The sequence below is a fragment of the Eleutherodactylus coqui genome, chromosome 8 (genome assembly GCF_035609145.1).
Source record: "Eleutherodactylus coqui strain aEleCoq1 chromosome 8, aEleCoq1.hap1, whole genome shotgun sequence".
Taxonomy (NCBI): domain Eukaryota; kingdom Metazoa; phylum Chordata; class Amphibia; order Anura; family Eleutherodactylidae; genus Eleutherodactylus; species Eleutherodactylus coqui.
Window position 1 is genome coordinate 21,043,763 of NC_089844.1, and position 13,889 is coordinate 21,057,651.

General features: G+C 49.8%; 1 protein-coding gene across 2 annotated transcripts in view; it reads left to right on the forward strand.

Annotated features, from left to right (window-relative positions):
* The first annotated feature begins 3,069 nt into the window (after window positions 1–3,069).
* The window catches only part of LOC136576186 (acyl-CoA-binding protein-like), a 109,730-nt gene continuing 98,910 nt past the window's right edge, over window positions 3,070–13,889 (forward strand). Inside the window, exons 1-4 of one of the 2 annotated variants that reach the window (XM_066575264.1) lie at window positions 3,070–3,430; window positions 6,238–6,355; window positions 7,067–7,126; window positions 7,286–7,428. In XM_066575264.1, the coding sequence (XP_066431361.1) occupies window positions 3,422–3,430; window positions 6,238–6,355; window positions 7,067–7,126; window positions 7,286–7,362 (264 nt within the window). In that variant the 5' untranslated portion in view covers window positions 3,070–3,421 and the 3' untranslated portion in view covers window positions 7,363–7,428. Of the gene's footprint in view, window positions 3,431–6,237; window positions 6,356–7,066; window positions 7,127–7,285; window positions 7,429–13,889 lie in introns of those variants that run through there. The other variant, XM_066575263.1, reaches the window with a different exon arrangement.

Consider the following 13,889-nt stretch of genomic DNA (forward strand, 5'->3'; position numbering starts at 1 on the left):
GGTGAGGTAGATTCGCATCAGTACATACACAGAGAGGTGAGTTAGATTTTCATCAGTATATACACATAGAGTTGAGGTAGATTCTCAACAGCATATACACTTAGAGGTGAGATATATTCTCCTCAGTATATACACATAGAGGTAAGGCAGAGTCTCCTCAGTATATACGCATAGAGGTAAGGTAGATTCTCCTCAGTATTTACACACATAAAGGTGAGGTAGATTCTCCTCAGTATATACACAAAAAGGTGAGGTAGGTTCTCCTCAGTATATACACATAGAGGTGAGGTAGCTTCTCCTCCAGCATATACACATAGAGATGAGATATATTCTCCTCAGTATATACACATAGCGGTAAGGTAGATTCTCCTCAGTATATACACATAGAGGTAAGGTAGGTTCTCCCCAGTATATACACAGAGAAATGAGGTTGATTCTTATCAGTATATACACATAGAGGCGAGGTAGATTCTCTTCAGTATATACACACAAAGGAGTGTAAGAGTCTCCTCAGTATATAGGCATGGAGGTGAGGTAGATTCTCCCCAGTATATACACATAGAGGTGAGGTAGCTTCTCCTTAGTATATACACATAGAGGTAGCTTCTCCTCAGTATATACACATAGAGTTGAGGTAGATTCTCAGTAGCATACACACTTAGAGGTGAGATAGATTCCCCTCAGTATATACACATAGAGGTGAGGTAGATTCTCCTCAGTATATACACTTAGAGGAGCATTAGAGTATCTTCAGTATATACACACAAAGGAGCATTAGAGTCTCCTCAATACACAGACATGGAGGTGAGGTAGATTCTCCCCAGTATATACACATAAAGATGAGGTAGATTCTCCTCAGTAAATACACAAAGAGGTGAGGTAGATTCTCCTCAGTATATGCACATAGAGTTCAGTTATATTCTCCTCAGTATTTACACATAGAGGAGCGTTAGAGTCTCCTCAGTATATACACATAGAGGTCAGGTGGGTTCTCCTCAGTATATACACATAAAGGTCAGGTAGGTTCTCCTCAGTATATACACAGAGGTCAGGTAGGTTCTCCTCAGTATATACACAGAGGTCAGGTAGGTTCTCCTCAGTATATACACAGAGGTCAGGTAGGTTCTCCTCAGTATATACACAGAGGTCAGGTAGGTTCTCCTCAGTATATACACAGAGGTCAGGTAGATTCTCCTCAGTATATAAACAGAGGTGCGATAGATTCTCCTCAGTATATACACATATAGGAGCATTTGATTCTCCTCAGTATATACAAATAGAGGCGAGGTAGTACAGCATCCTGTAGGGTGACCCCGGACATATGGCATATGCTGAGGTGCTCGGAGGGCAAGATGCTAGCTTGTCACGGCGGTACTTGCCACGCTCCCTCCCGGAGGGACGCTCGTAGCCAGGGCCAGGGCAGCCCTGGGCCTCTTCGGGATACCCCTGGCATGGGGATGCCTAATAAACACCTAATAATGTACCTCTACGCGGTGATCCAGAAGCTCCAGACGGCCGCATAGGAAATTATAATACCTCTGCACTGGGCTTTGATAAGCACGCACTCACGGTTGCTCTCGCTCTGCTTAGGTGGGGCTCACTCATTGCTCCTCACATGCAAATCTGAGCTGCGAAAACCTCTCTTCCTCCTCCATGCTTCACCACATGAGGGCTAAAGGTGCCCCCATGTAGCTGGACCTCCTGACTACGACTCCAAAAGACATGGGCTCCTTTCCCGCTCTCAAATATTCACTTTTATAACCTTTCACAAACCCCGTGACAGGACATACATTGATGCATTTACAGACAGTCAGCTCACAGCAGACATTAACCTCTCATTTGCTGCAGCTGTGCAATACACACAACTGAATGACAAGACAGTTTTGCACCGCGCATCTACACAAGAGACATACATGTATGACATTATGGAGGGGGCCAGAATAGCATGTACTGGGCCACTACAGTTACCCCCGAATAAAAAACAATCCAACCTCGGCGACTCCAAGGCAGAGTGTAAGAATCCGGAGTCGGGTCATCTTCAGTGTGTGACTTCCAATTCACCCGAGCGGCCTCTGCACAGTCGCGGAGTGTGCAAGGCGAAACCTATAAACACAGCTCCTACCCCTGGTTACCTATGTGAAGGATTAACCCACCCCAGATATACTGATACTACAAGAAGTGTCTTTTCTGAGTATGGCTTTTTGTTTATGACAGCGTGTAAAGAATAGGACTTGCAAGTACATTTAGAAATTCTACTAGGCTGAACTGAATTCAGGGACACTAGTATTGCTATGGAGCTATATTCATGACTCTTCTCTCCAAAGACTAAAGAACTGAGATACGTGGAATGACCATCACTTTCTCTACTGAGGATGAAACACACTGTGACCACCACAGAAAATTAGAAAAGCCGACTGGCAGGAAAACAAGAGACGAGTGGAATGATCATCCCTCTCCCTGAAAAAGTAGAACTAGGTGAAAGGAAGGCCCCACCTACTGAGACAGTTAGGACAGACAGGTAGCACTGAGACGCAACATGGGGACACAAAAACCTCCAGTCATACACATAAGCACACATACCATGCACACAGTGTCATGCAGACGTGGCATATCTAAACTAAACATTTATAAATTAGCATATTACATTTATAGGAGAATAAAGAACTTTACACTAGACATGGACAAGTGAAGCAAACAATAAGCGCTGTATTAGACCCCCTCCTGCACATTACTTACAGTATAACGCTGCAAACATATCAAACTTCAATGTGAAAAAGAAGAACATAAATTGGACTATGAAAGGGAAATAAAACTTTGAAGTCCTTCTAAACAAGGGGCTTAGCAGGGGTAGAAACAATGGCTCTTACGTAACTGGTGGGAGAAGGGGTTAAACACAGTATTTTCCCCTTCCCCTTTAACCCCTTAGTCTCTTCTGTTAGTTTCCTTACATAAAATCTATATTGAAATCCATTTTAATAACACGGGGTGGGGGGGGGGGGGGTGAATACTTTTGCACAGCAGTGTAAAGCACGGAGTAGATTATCAAGTTTGACAAGGTTTCACTCTGTGGTGATGGCGCTTCATACACAGCGATTATCTGCGGCTGTTATTACGGTGATATCGGGTGTATTACTAGGATTATGGGGTGTTAGGCGGTGACATCGTGATCTGTGATGGGACAGGGAGCACCACGTAACGCTCTAACGCTAGACAAGAGCAGAGTGACTTGTCTGACAGGCGCTGCCCTTTGCTACGCCCAGTATGGTTGCCAACTACTATTATGTCCATCAAATGAACATTTAGCAGCATTGTCATTGGCTGTGAGATCAGGTGACTGCGTGGATGTAGGACTTAAAAGCGAGGTCCGCACGTACTGCCGCAGTCTCATCCTGAGAGTGAAGAGACCGAGAGCAGCGGCACCATGTCAAAGGTGGGTGGCTGCTAGGACAGTGCGCTGCGGGGGGTGGGGGGACCGTACTGAACTACGGGGAGGTGCCGGCCGGGTGATAGCAGGTGTCCCGCGTCCTCCTGGCCGCAGTCACGTGGTCATCCTGCAGTGGGTGGGGTTGGCGCTGCAGTGTCGGCTTAGTGTGTCGGCTCCTTCCAATAGACTTTGTTCTGGTAAATCCCTCTGCTTGCTGTTGGTGAATGGAGGCATTATGAGGATGTAAGACTGCTGCCCTCCTGCTCATCCAGCTGGGGGTTTGTTGCAGTGCGTCAGGCTGTGGCTGCAGGGGTGGGTTGGGTTTGTTGTGGCGCCTCCTTGCTGCACTTCTCATCACTTCTGTGCTTTCCGTGACATTTAAATAAATCCGTCTGGCAGATGCCGTCAGCCGTCCTTCCTGCCAAATTCAGTGATGGTGGCGCTGTGGGCGGTCCAGTAGAGAGATCTGTGCCTGCCGGCGACAGCTCTATTGTTGTCATGGAGACCCCATCCAGATGTCTGCAGTGCAGCAATCTGACGGGGACAAGAGGTGCTGCAGCTGCTCATCCTGCCAGGACCTAGATCTGCTGTAGATGCTGCTGCGGTGGCGAAGTTGGCTTCTCACTTGTAGTAACTTTTTCTGCCACTACCCCCCCCCCTCCCATATTAACGAGGGCCTGTATGTACCTGCTGTGTTCTGCGCCCTAGAGGACTCCACGGGTTTAGACAACATACTAGTTTAAACGTCTCCGGGGTCTAACGATGTGGGGGAGCTGCCGGCAGGAACCTCGTTCACCCCGTAGTCTAGACTAGGATCAGCCGGCTGCTCCTAAACACAGTGAGTCCATCCAAAAAATGACGTGGGCGCACATCATACACGGCTCTGTTACATGCACATATCTGCAGCTGGTATGTCAAATGGCTTCACAGCTGCGCTTGGGGTTCCAGTTTCCTCCGTTTAGGGACCAAGAAAGGGGAATCTCCGCGGTCGTCCATCTCAGGATGAGACTGCAATGCGCCGGGCAGACCCCCAATGACTATATAATGGGGGTCGCCCGGCTTTTAGGCACGCATCACTTTCTCTTCCCGTATTCTGAGCCGCATTGGTGATGAAACGGCCGAACTGATTGTAATAACCCTAAATCTCCTGCATCCAAGTGTAGTAGATGACCCCCACCGGCTGGTTGTGGCGTCAGTGGTCCGGAACGCTCCTGTCTGTCATGGTGTACAGAGGAGCACCTTACACATCAGCTGGATACAGCGGGGTCAGAGAGGAAGCCGTGGCTGCTACTCCTGTCTAGTGGCGGTGAATGTAACTGCAGGTGCAGATCGTGATTTCAATTTGCGCTGCGCTGCAGTTACACGCACCGGCCACTAGACAGGAGTCGGAGCCGCGGCTTCCTCTCTGATCCAGGCGCTGCCTGGGAAACCCCTCTAACTCTATCACTGGACAAGTCTGGTCTGTGGGGTCCTCGGCGCTGAGACCCCCACCCATCTCAAGGACGGGGATTCTGCTTGTCCCGTCCTTCTCGCTGCCCCCCTTGTAATAAAGCTGCTCACAGGCATTTTTTTTTTGTTGATGCATCTTCACCGCAACTCTCAAATGATGACTAACCTCCATCTCACCTGGGCTCTCAGACGAGCGTTTTTGCGCAGGTTTTTAGCACACGCTAAACCGAGCGCTGCATGTTGTATCTTCCAGCGTTGTCGCTCGTCTTTCACGCACTGATCGCCCATTGAAATGAATGGGGTGCATGAAAAATGGAATAAAAGCGCGGCACAAAGCCGTGGATCGCATCTTACGCAGGTAACTTCGCTGCTGGGAGGAGAAAAAAGTTGGAATCTTCTCGCGTCGTTACTGTACAAAAATATGCAGGCGAGCGCACAAATACAGGAAAAAGATGTGTTATTTTTTGTAAACGCCTGTGTGATTGCGGCCTCAGGAGACAGAATGGCGCGATGGCCGAGCGTGCGTCCGCCTCTCCATTCACTCCGATGGGGCTGACAAAGATGGCCGAGCGTACCGCTAATGTTTACTACATGTTACACCCCGACGGGAACACGGAAGGCTGCGAATAGAGGAACAGTGTGGTCTGTTAACCCCTTAAGGACCGGTCTGGGTCCGTATCGCTGAGCAGAATCGCACTCAGGCCCACGGGACGGTAAACGGATAATCGCGCATATTCACTGTTATTACATATATTGGCAGGAGACGGTGGAAAGCGGGATCAGGGGCATTTTTTTCACATCAAACACCCCTCCCCCAACATCAGAAAAAACACAGTGAATACGGATGCGTCTGCAATACGCAGCGAGACTGTCACATCTTTCACTGACCGGAGCCGCATGTCTGTGTATGAGGCGTTAAGGTGGATCGTTCCTCGCGCGGGACGGCTGCATGTAATGGCGCAGTATTTGTGATAAGCAGTATTTATTGCATCAGCAGAAGCTCCGCCCACTTGTCAGTAAGATTGTGCGCCCATCTGGGCTGACTGTGTAACTTCCTACATTGCATCCTGTTATGGGGGTCTCCAGACCTGAAGAAGGGGCTCCTCCCACGAGAGTAACGAGGCTCCCAAACTGTTAGGCATCCTCTAATCCTGGGGGTGAAGATAATGGTGTTCTGTATGTATAGAGGAACACATGAATTCGATGGTGTGAGCTGCTGCAGCGCTTCTTGTCTTGGCTTACTGGATCGTCTGCGCAATGATTAAGCTGCTGGCAGCGAGTGTTAGTGCTGATTACTGAGCCGCCTCAGGGCCGCTAGTACTGTCTGTTTAGCTCCTCCCCCTAATTATCATATTCTCTTTCAGGCTCAAATGGAATGGGCAAAAAATATTCTTAAGCACTTAAAATGCCTCCCGCCTGAAAAAGTGAAGGTGAGGATCTACGCCTTGTACCAGCAGGCGACCGTGGGGGATATAAACACAGGTACGTGGGACGGCGAGTGGAGCTAACGTGTGGTTATGCATTCACTGACAACAAGCAGAGATCTTAGATGAAGTGTGACCAGGTTCAGCCCTTGTCTTATTAGCTGGCCTCAGTGGCTCCACCCCTTTGCCAGGTAGCAGTGTTGATGGTTCCCTGTTGTCACATAGTATCACAAATTCGGAATGCGGTCGGAAGCGCAGAACATTCTCTCAGTTTTTCTCTCCTATTCTTCTGGGTTTTATTATTTGCTATCAAATCCGCCCGATAAATACCGACCGACCAATGGCGTGAGCGCGCACCGCGGCCGTAACCACTGTACCAGAAACATGGCGTCCTTATCTCAAGTGTGGCGCGGTTTCAATGCTGGTATTTCAGCCACAAATCCCGGACATCTACAGAATGAATGGAGCGAATGGCCGTCGGCTTCTCGGATTCTTCTAGTTCTGAGGGTTCGGCACTAACTGTCCTGCCGCGGCCGCCGAGTATCTGATGGGGGAGGCGACTCACAAAGGTTAAATAACAGCAAGTTTGGGGTTTTTGTTTAGTACCTTCTGTAATAAGTCCCCCCCCCCACCCCTTTTCCCAGACGGGTAAGGGCTTCGGGTACGCCCCACATTGTGGTAATGACCCCTCCTGTCCACAAGTCTCCAGTAGAGATGGCCACATCATGGCGGCTTCCATCACTCATTCTGTGTCTCCTGTTTTCTGCAGATCGGCCGATCAATGACTTAATTAAGCAATTACAGCATGACGCCTGGGCCGAGCTGAAGGGTAAGGAGATTGTCACAAGGGGTCTTCCTGTAAATGTGCGCAGGGGGCGGGGCCAGGTGTTGGACGCTGCAGTTTCCAGGAAGGTCTCGTCAGACGGTGACCTCTGCCGGGGGTACAGGGGGCATCATTCCCATCATCCTGTCTCCCTTTGTCTTCCAGGCACCTCCAAGAGCGACGCTGGGGAGAAGTACATTGAGCTGGCGGAGGAGCTAAGGTTAAAAGACTGCAAACCATGAAGGGTTAATGCGCGCGGTCGGCGGTCTGGAGTGGTGCTCTTGTATTAATAAAAGCATTACTTTTCATCTTTTGTCTTGTCACTGGTTGGGGACATGTTGGGGGGGGGGGGAGACCCCTTTCCCAAGGAAGAGGGTATACTGGGGGCAGCTATCATACTGGGGTTGGCATCGGCCACTGCTGTTTCACTGAAGCTTAGACTGGTAGAGTTGGAAGGGACCCCCAGGGTCATCGGGTCGGACCCCCTGCTCAGTGCTCATAACATGTGCCCATAACCTGCCACCCTGATGGCTGGCACTGGGGCTCATTCACATGGATGGCGTTCCAACCTGTGAAAAAAATGGATGTTTTTTTTCCTACAGGTTTGTGGTTTTTACTTCTCATTTGTTCACATACAAACACACCCAGAATGCCCCTCAAACCTACAGCAGGGGTTCAAAGATGCATCAAGCACGGATGTAAAGCGTGTGCGCTACTATTACAGGGTTCATACGCGTCACGGAATACCAGGAAATGGCATGGAGGCTTCTGGTTGGTTAAAGAATATATATATATTTCGTAATAATAGCCTGTTTCCCCCAAAATAAGCCCTAGCCGGATTTTTAAATAGTGTCCAGGCAGCTATACATGGAAAAAAAATTTGGAGCAAAAATTAATATAAGGCCCTGTCTTATTTTCAGGAAACCAGTAATATCTGAGTTTCTTTTTGTGTCCAACATTCCTTTTTTCCATCACGATCCGGTATTGTTTAACACTGGAGGCCAAAGGAGTAAAGAGATTGTTCTGGATGAACAGAAGCCGACACGCAAGGATCTCAGAATGTGAAGTTTTTGTTCTCAACCGGCCTCTCATGGTTAACAAAAATATATATATATAGAAAATATGTTGCCTCGGCGGAGGGGAGGGGGCGTGGCTTATTGTTGTATGCAAAAAACAAAATGAGGGCCTTCACACGTGCGAGTAAAAAAGGATGAAACCAAAGCAGAAACTTTGTGGCTTTCATGCGATGCCTTATTATTAGAGATTGGCGAGCACGCTGGGCAGTGGGGGGGGGGGGGGGGGGGGGGTAGCAGAGGGGAGCAGGGGGGAGAGTGAGAGACATCTCTCGCTCACCCCCGCCGCCCCCCGAGCCTGTTCGGACGAGAATGCAGTTACTCAGGCAGAGCGAGGTTCGCTCATCTCTACTTTTTATCATTAGAAAGGCCTACTGATTCTTGTGCTAAAAACAAATTGTGGCAAAATCGCAGGTGTCAGCCATGTTTTATCACGGAAAAAGCAGTTCTGACAAAGTCCCCCCCTCTAAAACGCAGCGGTATTGCGATCGCCGGTGTGAAGGAGCCTAAACATTTGATTCCGTGTATTTTGAGTTCCACGAGTGTCATTGAAAATCAAGATTTTTGTCATGGAAACATATTTTTGGGAACCTGTAAACCGTTTTCTGCGCCCGTAGAGCTTTTACACATGAGAAATATTTCTACAAGATGCAGAAGATTCTACACCACAATGCGCAGGTTTACACGTGGATCAGGCCGGCTCCATGCGGGCAAGAAAATCATGTACGAATATAAGCCGCCTATCTTCGGCCGTGCGCTCGCATCACATTTCCCATTGTTTCCAATGGGGCCGGCGGCAGCTTCCCCCCACATGCTCCAGCACACTGCGAGGGTTCGGGAGACGTCTGTGCTGCTGACAGCATCGCCGCCTCGCGGCACAATCACATGTTGGTGAGCGTGATATCAGGCTGGGGCTCGCGACCCGCTATCGCACTTGTGTGAAGCCTTATAGCGCAGAAATCAGCAGCAGCCGACTACACTGCGTGGTAACGAAATATTCCACATGTTGGAAAAGTCCCTTAAACCAACTGCCAATTTGGGAGCAAAAGAGAATCTGCTGCAAATTTTTGTGGATTATTTTATTTTTTAAAACACTTGAAAAATCTGAAGCATCCCTGTCCACGGGGGCCATTGGTAAGGCCTCTCACCATTATTGCAGACCTGCAGTCGGCCGCGGCGCAGGATTGCAGATTCCAGCACAGTCTGCTTTGTCCGTTTAGCGCACCTCATCACAATGATGGGCTGCGCTAAAACATGCTGTCAGCCGAAGGGAGCTTCAGCTGACAGCAAAATTGCGACACTTTGCAGTGTGCATGTGTGAGAGGACCCCAAGAGGGCACGAGGGGGAGAAAGTTGTACAAGTTTTGCACATTGCAAGAAGCACAAAGCTCTCATAAAAACACAACCCATTGTTTGCACCGGGTGCTCTTTGTCTGGCAGCTGTGCTGTAGGACAGAAGTATCACACGAGAACAGGACTGCAGATGAGCGGCGGCCCGCCCGGACGCAGTGTCTGTGCAATGCAGGTGCTGCACGAGAATCTTGGGCTCAACTCACGATCGTCTGTGGATGCAGCTGGACAACACGGGGGGAGTCTATGGCTTCACCACCACCAGTACAACTGACTTACATGTTACACGGGTCATATGTGCCATATGTGATATGGTGGCTACATCGATCGTGTGTTATAGCGTCTGTCTCGGTGTACCGGTTGTATGTCGCAACGTCTTTACACAGTTGGCAGATGTTTCTAGACATGGTGAAATATTGGAGGGGGGGGGAGCATATATACTATTTCATATTCACTGAGTAGCACTGCCGATTCCAGCCACCTCATTGGCTGGTCGGCACCACGTGGGTTCTCATCGTGCACGCGGATACACTTCTGCAGCCGTGCACGATGAGCTGTGCCCGCGGATCACGTGATCTGTGACGTCATCTTGGATTTGAATTGCCCGCGTATTCCGCAGCACTATTCGTCTGGAGAGAAACCTGATGCTTGGACGCCTTTTCTACAAGTTACAACTTACGCAACCTGACGTTTTTGCCCCTTTTTGCTGAATTACGTGTGGAGACGCCACCTGAGATTTGTGCGACGCCACCTGAGATTTGTGCGCTACGAGTGGAGACGCCAGCTGAGATTTGTGCGACGCCACCTGAGATTTGTGCGCTACGAGTGGAGACGTCACCTGAGATTTGTGCGACGCCACCTGAGATTTGTGCGCTACGTGTGGAGACGCCACCTGAGATTTGTGCGCTACGTGTGCAGACGCCACCTGAGATTTGTGCGCTACGTGTGGAGAGGACGCCACCTGAGATTTGTGCGCTACGTGTGGAGAGGACGCCACCTGAGATTTGTGCGCTACGTGTGGAGAGGACGCCACCTGAGATTTGTGCGCTACGTGTGGAGAGGACGCCACCTGAGATTTGTGCGCTACGTGTGGAGAGGACGCCACCCGAGATTTGAGCGCCTTTTTGCAAAATTATGTGTGGAGAGGATCCTGACGTTTGGACGCGTTTCGAGAAGAATTTCGCTTCGCTATCTGACATCACTCGGCGAGGTAAGCTGCTGAATCTGCCAAATTTTTTATCGCGTGCATCTGCTCATATGTGCATATTTTCGCGCATATTTGCAGGTTTTCATGTGCATTTGGGCATTTTCGCTTGCATCTGCTCATATGTGCATATTTTGCGCATAGCTCCGCTTGCATCTGCTCATATGTGCACATTTGCATGTTTTCGCTTCCCTGTGCTCATATGCTCTCCGTTTTCCACAGGACGACTCGTGTGGAGAGGAACCGGACATTTAGCTGCGTTTTGTACAACCTACGGAACCCGAGATTGGCGTTTTAGGCAAATTACGTGCTGATCTCACTTTTGCCCGTCTTTTGGAAAGGATGACTCGTTTGGAGAGGAATTTCGCTTCGCTCGGACACCATCTGACATCACTCGGCGAGGTAAGCTGCTGCATCGGACAAATTTTTCATCGCGGGCATCTGCTCATATGTGCATATTTTCCCGTGCATGTGCTCATATTTGGATGTTTTTGCTTTAGGCCCCCTGTCCACAGGCGTTGTAAAGTCTCGCGGCGAATGTCAGCTGCAGGAGCCGCGGCACCGGAGCAGAAGCCGACCCCAAATCTCCGCCAGTCAGCCCTATCTGATAGATAGGCTGGCCGCGGAGAATTGGGGCAATTCACAATGATTCTCCGCTTGTGGACAGGGTGCCGGCGCTTTCCATAGCATTTACGGCCGGCAAATACACGTCCGTGGACAGGGGGCTTTTTTTCCTCCATGTGTAAACATCTCCTAAGTCAGCTTGAGGTATGCTGCCATGTGCAGAGTGGCCTCACTAGTAATAGCGCTCCCCTATAGCAGCCCCAGCAATAACCGTAACCTCCACAGAAGCCCCAATAGTATTATCGCTCCGCTATATCAGCCCCACACAGTAGCCTCAGCCAGCAATAATCGTGACCTTCCATGGCAGCCCTGGCAATAAAAGTGACTCCCACAGTAGCTCTAGTAGAATTAGCGTCCCCCTGTACCAGCCCCAGCAATAATAGTAACCCCCACAGTAGGCCCAATAGTATTATCACTCTCCTACCCCAGCCACAGCAATAATAGTGCCCCCCCCCCACAGTAGCCCCAGCCAGCAATAATAGTGACCCCCCCTCACACACACACAGTAGGCCCTGTAGTAATAGTGACCCCCCCCACCCCCCCTGAGACCCATATACTGACTTTTTCTTGGTCTTCACAGCACCGCTGCTCCTCTCAGCACTGCTGCCTGCCTCTGTGTGTGCGTGCAGCAGCACCTCCTACCATCTCTTCTCGCGGAACCAAAGAGGAGAGGAGGGGAATCAGATCTTGGATGCACACACTACCACAGGACTCGGAGTATTTTGGCCATGAGGACGCAACTATTTTTGGGGAATTTTCATCTCCACTTTTCAAAAGCCATAATGTTTTTCATTTTTCAGTTGACAGGGGTGTATGAGGGCGGGTTTTTGCGTGGCGAATAGAGATGAGCGAGCACGCTCGTTTCACGCAATTACTTCTGAAGTAACTGCTTACTCGTCCGAGCAATTGCAGGGGGGTGGCGGGGAGAGAGAGAGTTTTTATTGGTACAATATTTTTATTTTGGTTGCCTATAATGTATTGTAAGGGCGCCTCCACACGGACGCTAAAACGCTGCGGTTTTTTGCTCTATGCGAGAGTGCGTAAAAAGGCAGATTTCTGAAGCAAATTTTTTTTTTAATACTTTCAGTTACATCTGCGGCGTGTTCTATCTTCCGGCTTTTTTGCCTTTTAATGCAGCCATATTTCCATATAAAGCGATCATTCGATCAATTTGGGTGAAAAAAGGCTCAACGACGCACTTTACAAAGCAGACACATATTTGGCCTATTGCTGCGTTTTTCACCCGCCCAAAAACACAAACGCCCGTGTGGAGGCGCCCTAAAACTTGTACATTTTTTTGAGAGCAGGCAGAGAAAACACATAAATTCTGCTATTGTATGTTTTAAAAAAATTTTTTTAGGCTGGCTCCACACGGGGCGCATTCTCGACGGAAATCTCGCAGTTTGGCCGCAGCGAAAAGCCGTAAGATTTCCGCCGGGAGAACCGCTGCTTCAAAACCCGCGGCAGTTTTGAAGCAGCCCGGCCGCTCGCTCTTCCGCTGCAGCCGGCGCTCCCATAGAGGAGAGCGCGGCCACAGCGGAAGAAAAAAAAAGGAACATACTGCGGCCGGCAAATCCGTGCTGCAGCGGCAACTTCTGCCGGCTTTGCCGTCCCGTGTGGACGAGATTTCTGAGAAATCTCGTCCACACGGCTGGCTACTCCCGGGATTAGCGGCCGCATGCGGATTTGCTGCGGCGAAATTCCGGACGGAATTTCCACGGCAAATCCACCCCGTGTGAACCCAGCCTTACAGTGTAAGGGCGCATTCAGACGACCGTATATCGGCCGGGTTTTCACACCTATACACATATACGGTGTCCCTCTCTGCAGATATACGGTGTCCCTCTCTGCTGGAAGAGCCTGGAGCAGTGCACTGAGCTCCTGCCCCCTCTCCGCCCCAGTGGGCACTGCTTGGATAACCCCTTTAAAGGAATTCTACTTACCCTGTGCATATATACTCATTCCGCATAGGCTATGGAGCGCTGCCGATTCCAGCCACCTCATTGGCTGGTCGGCACCACGTGGGTTCTCATCGTGCACGCGGATACACTTCAGCAGCCGTGCACGATGAGCTGTGCCCGCGCATCGAGCATTAGAATTGCCCGCGGATTCCGCAGCACTAGTCGTCTGTAGGAAGCTGATGCTTGGACGCCTTTTCTACAACTTGCAACGTGGGAGAGTAAGATTTGTGCGCTTATAACTTACGCAACCTGACTTTTTTTGCAGATTTGTGCGCTACGTGTGGAGACGCCACCTGAGATTTGTGCGCTACGTGTGGAGACCCCATCTGAGATTTGTGCGCTACGTGTGGAGACGCCACCTGAGATTTGTGCGCTACGTGTGGAGACGCCACCTGAGATTTGTGCGCTACGTGTGGAGACGCCACCTGAGATTTGTGCGCCTTTTTGCAATATTATGTGTGGAGAGGATCCTGAGGTTTGGACGTGTTTCGAGAAGAATTTCGCTTCGCTATCTGACATCACTCGGCGAGGTAAGCTGCTGAATCTGCCAAATTTTT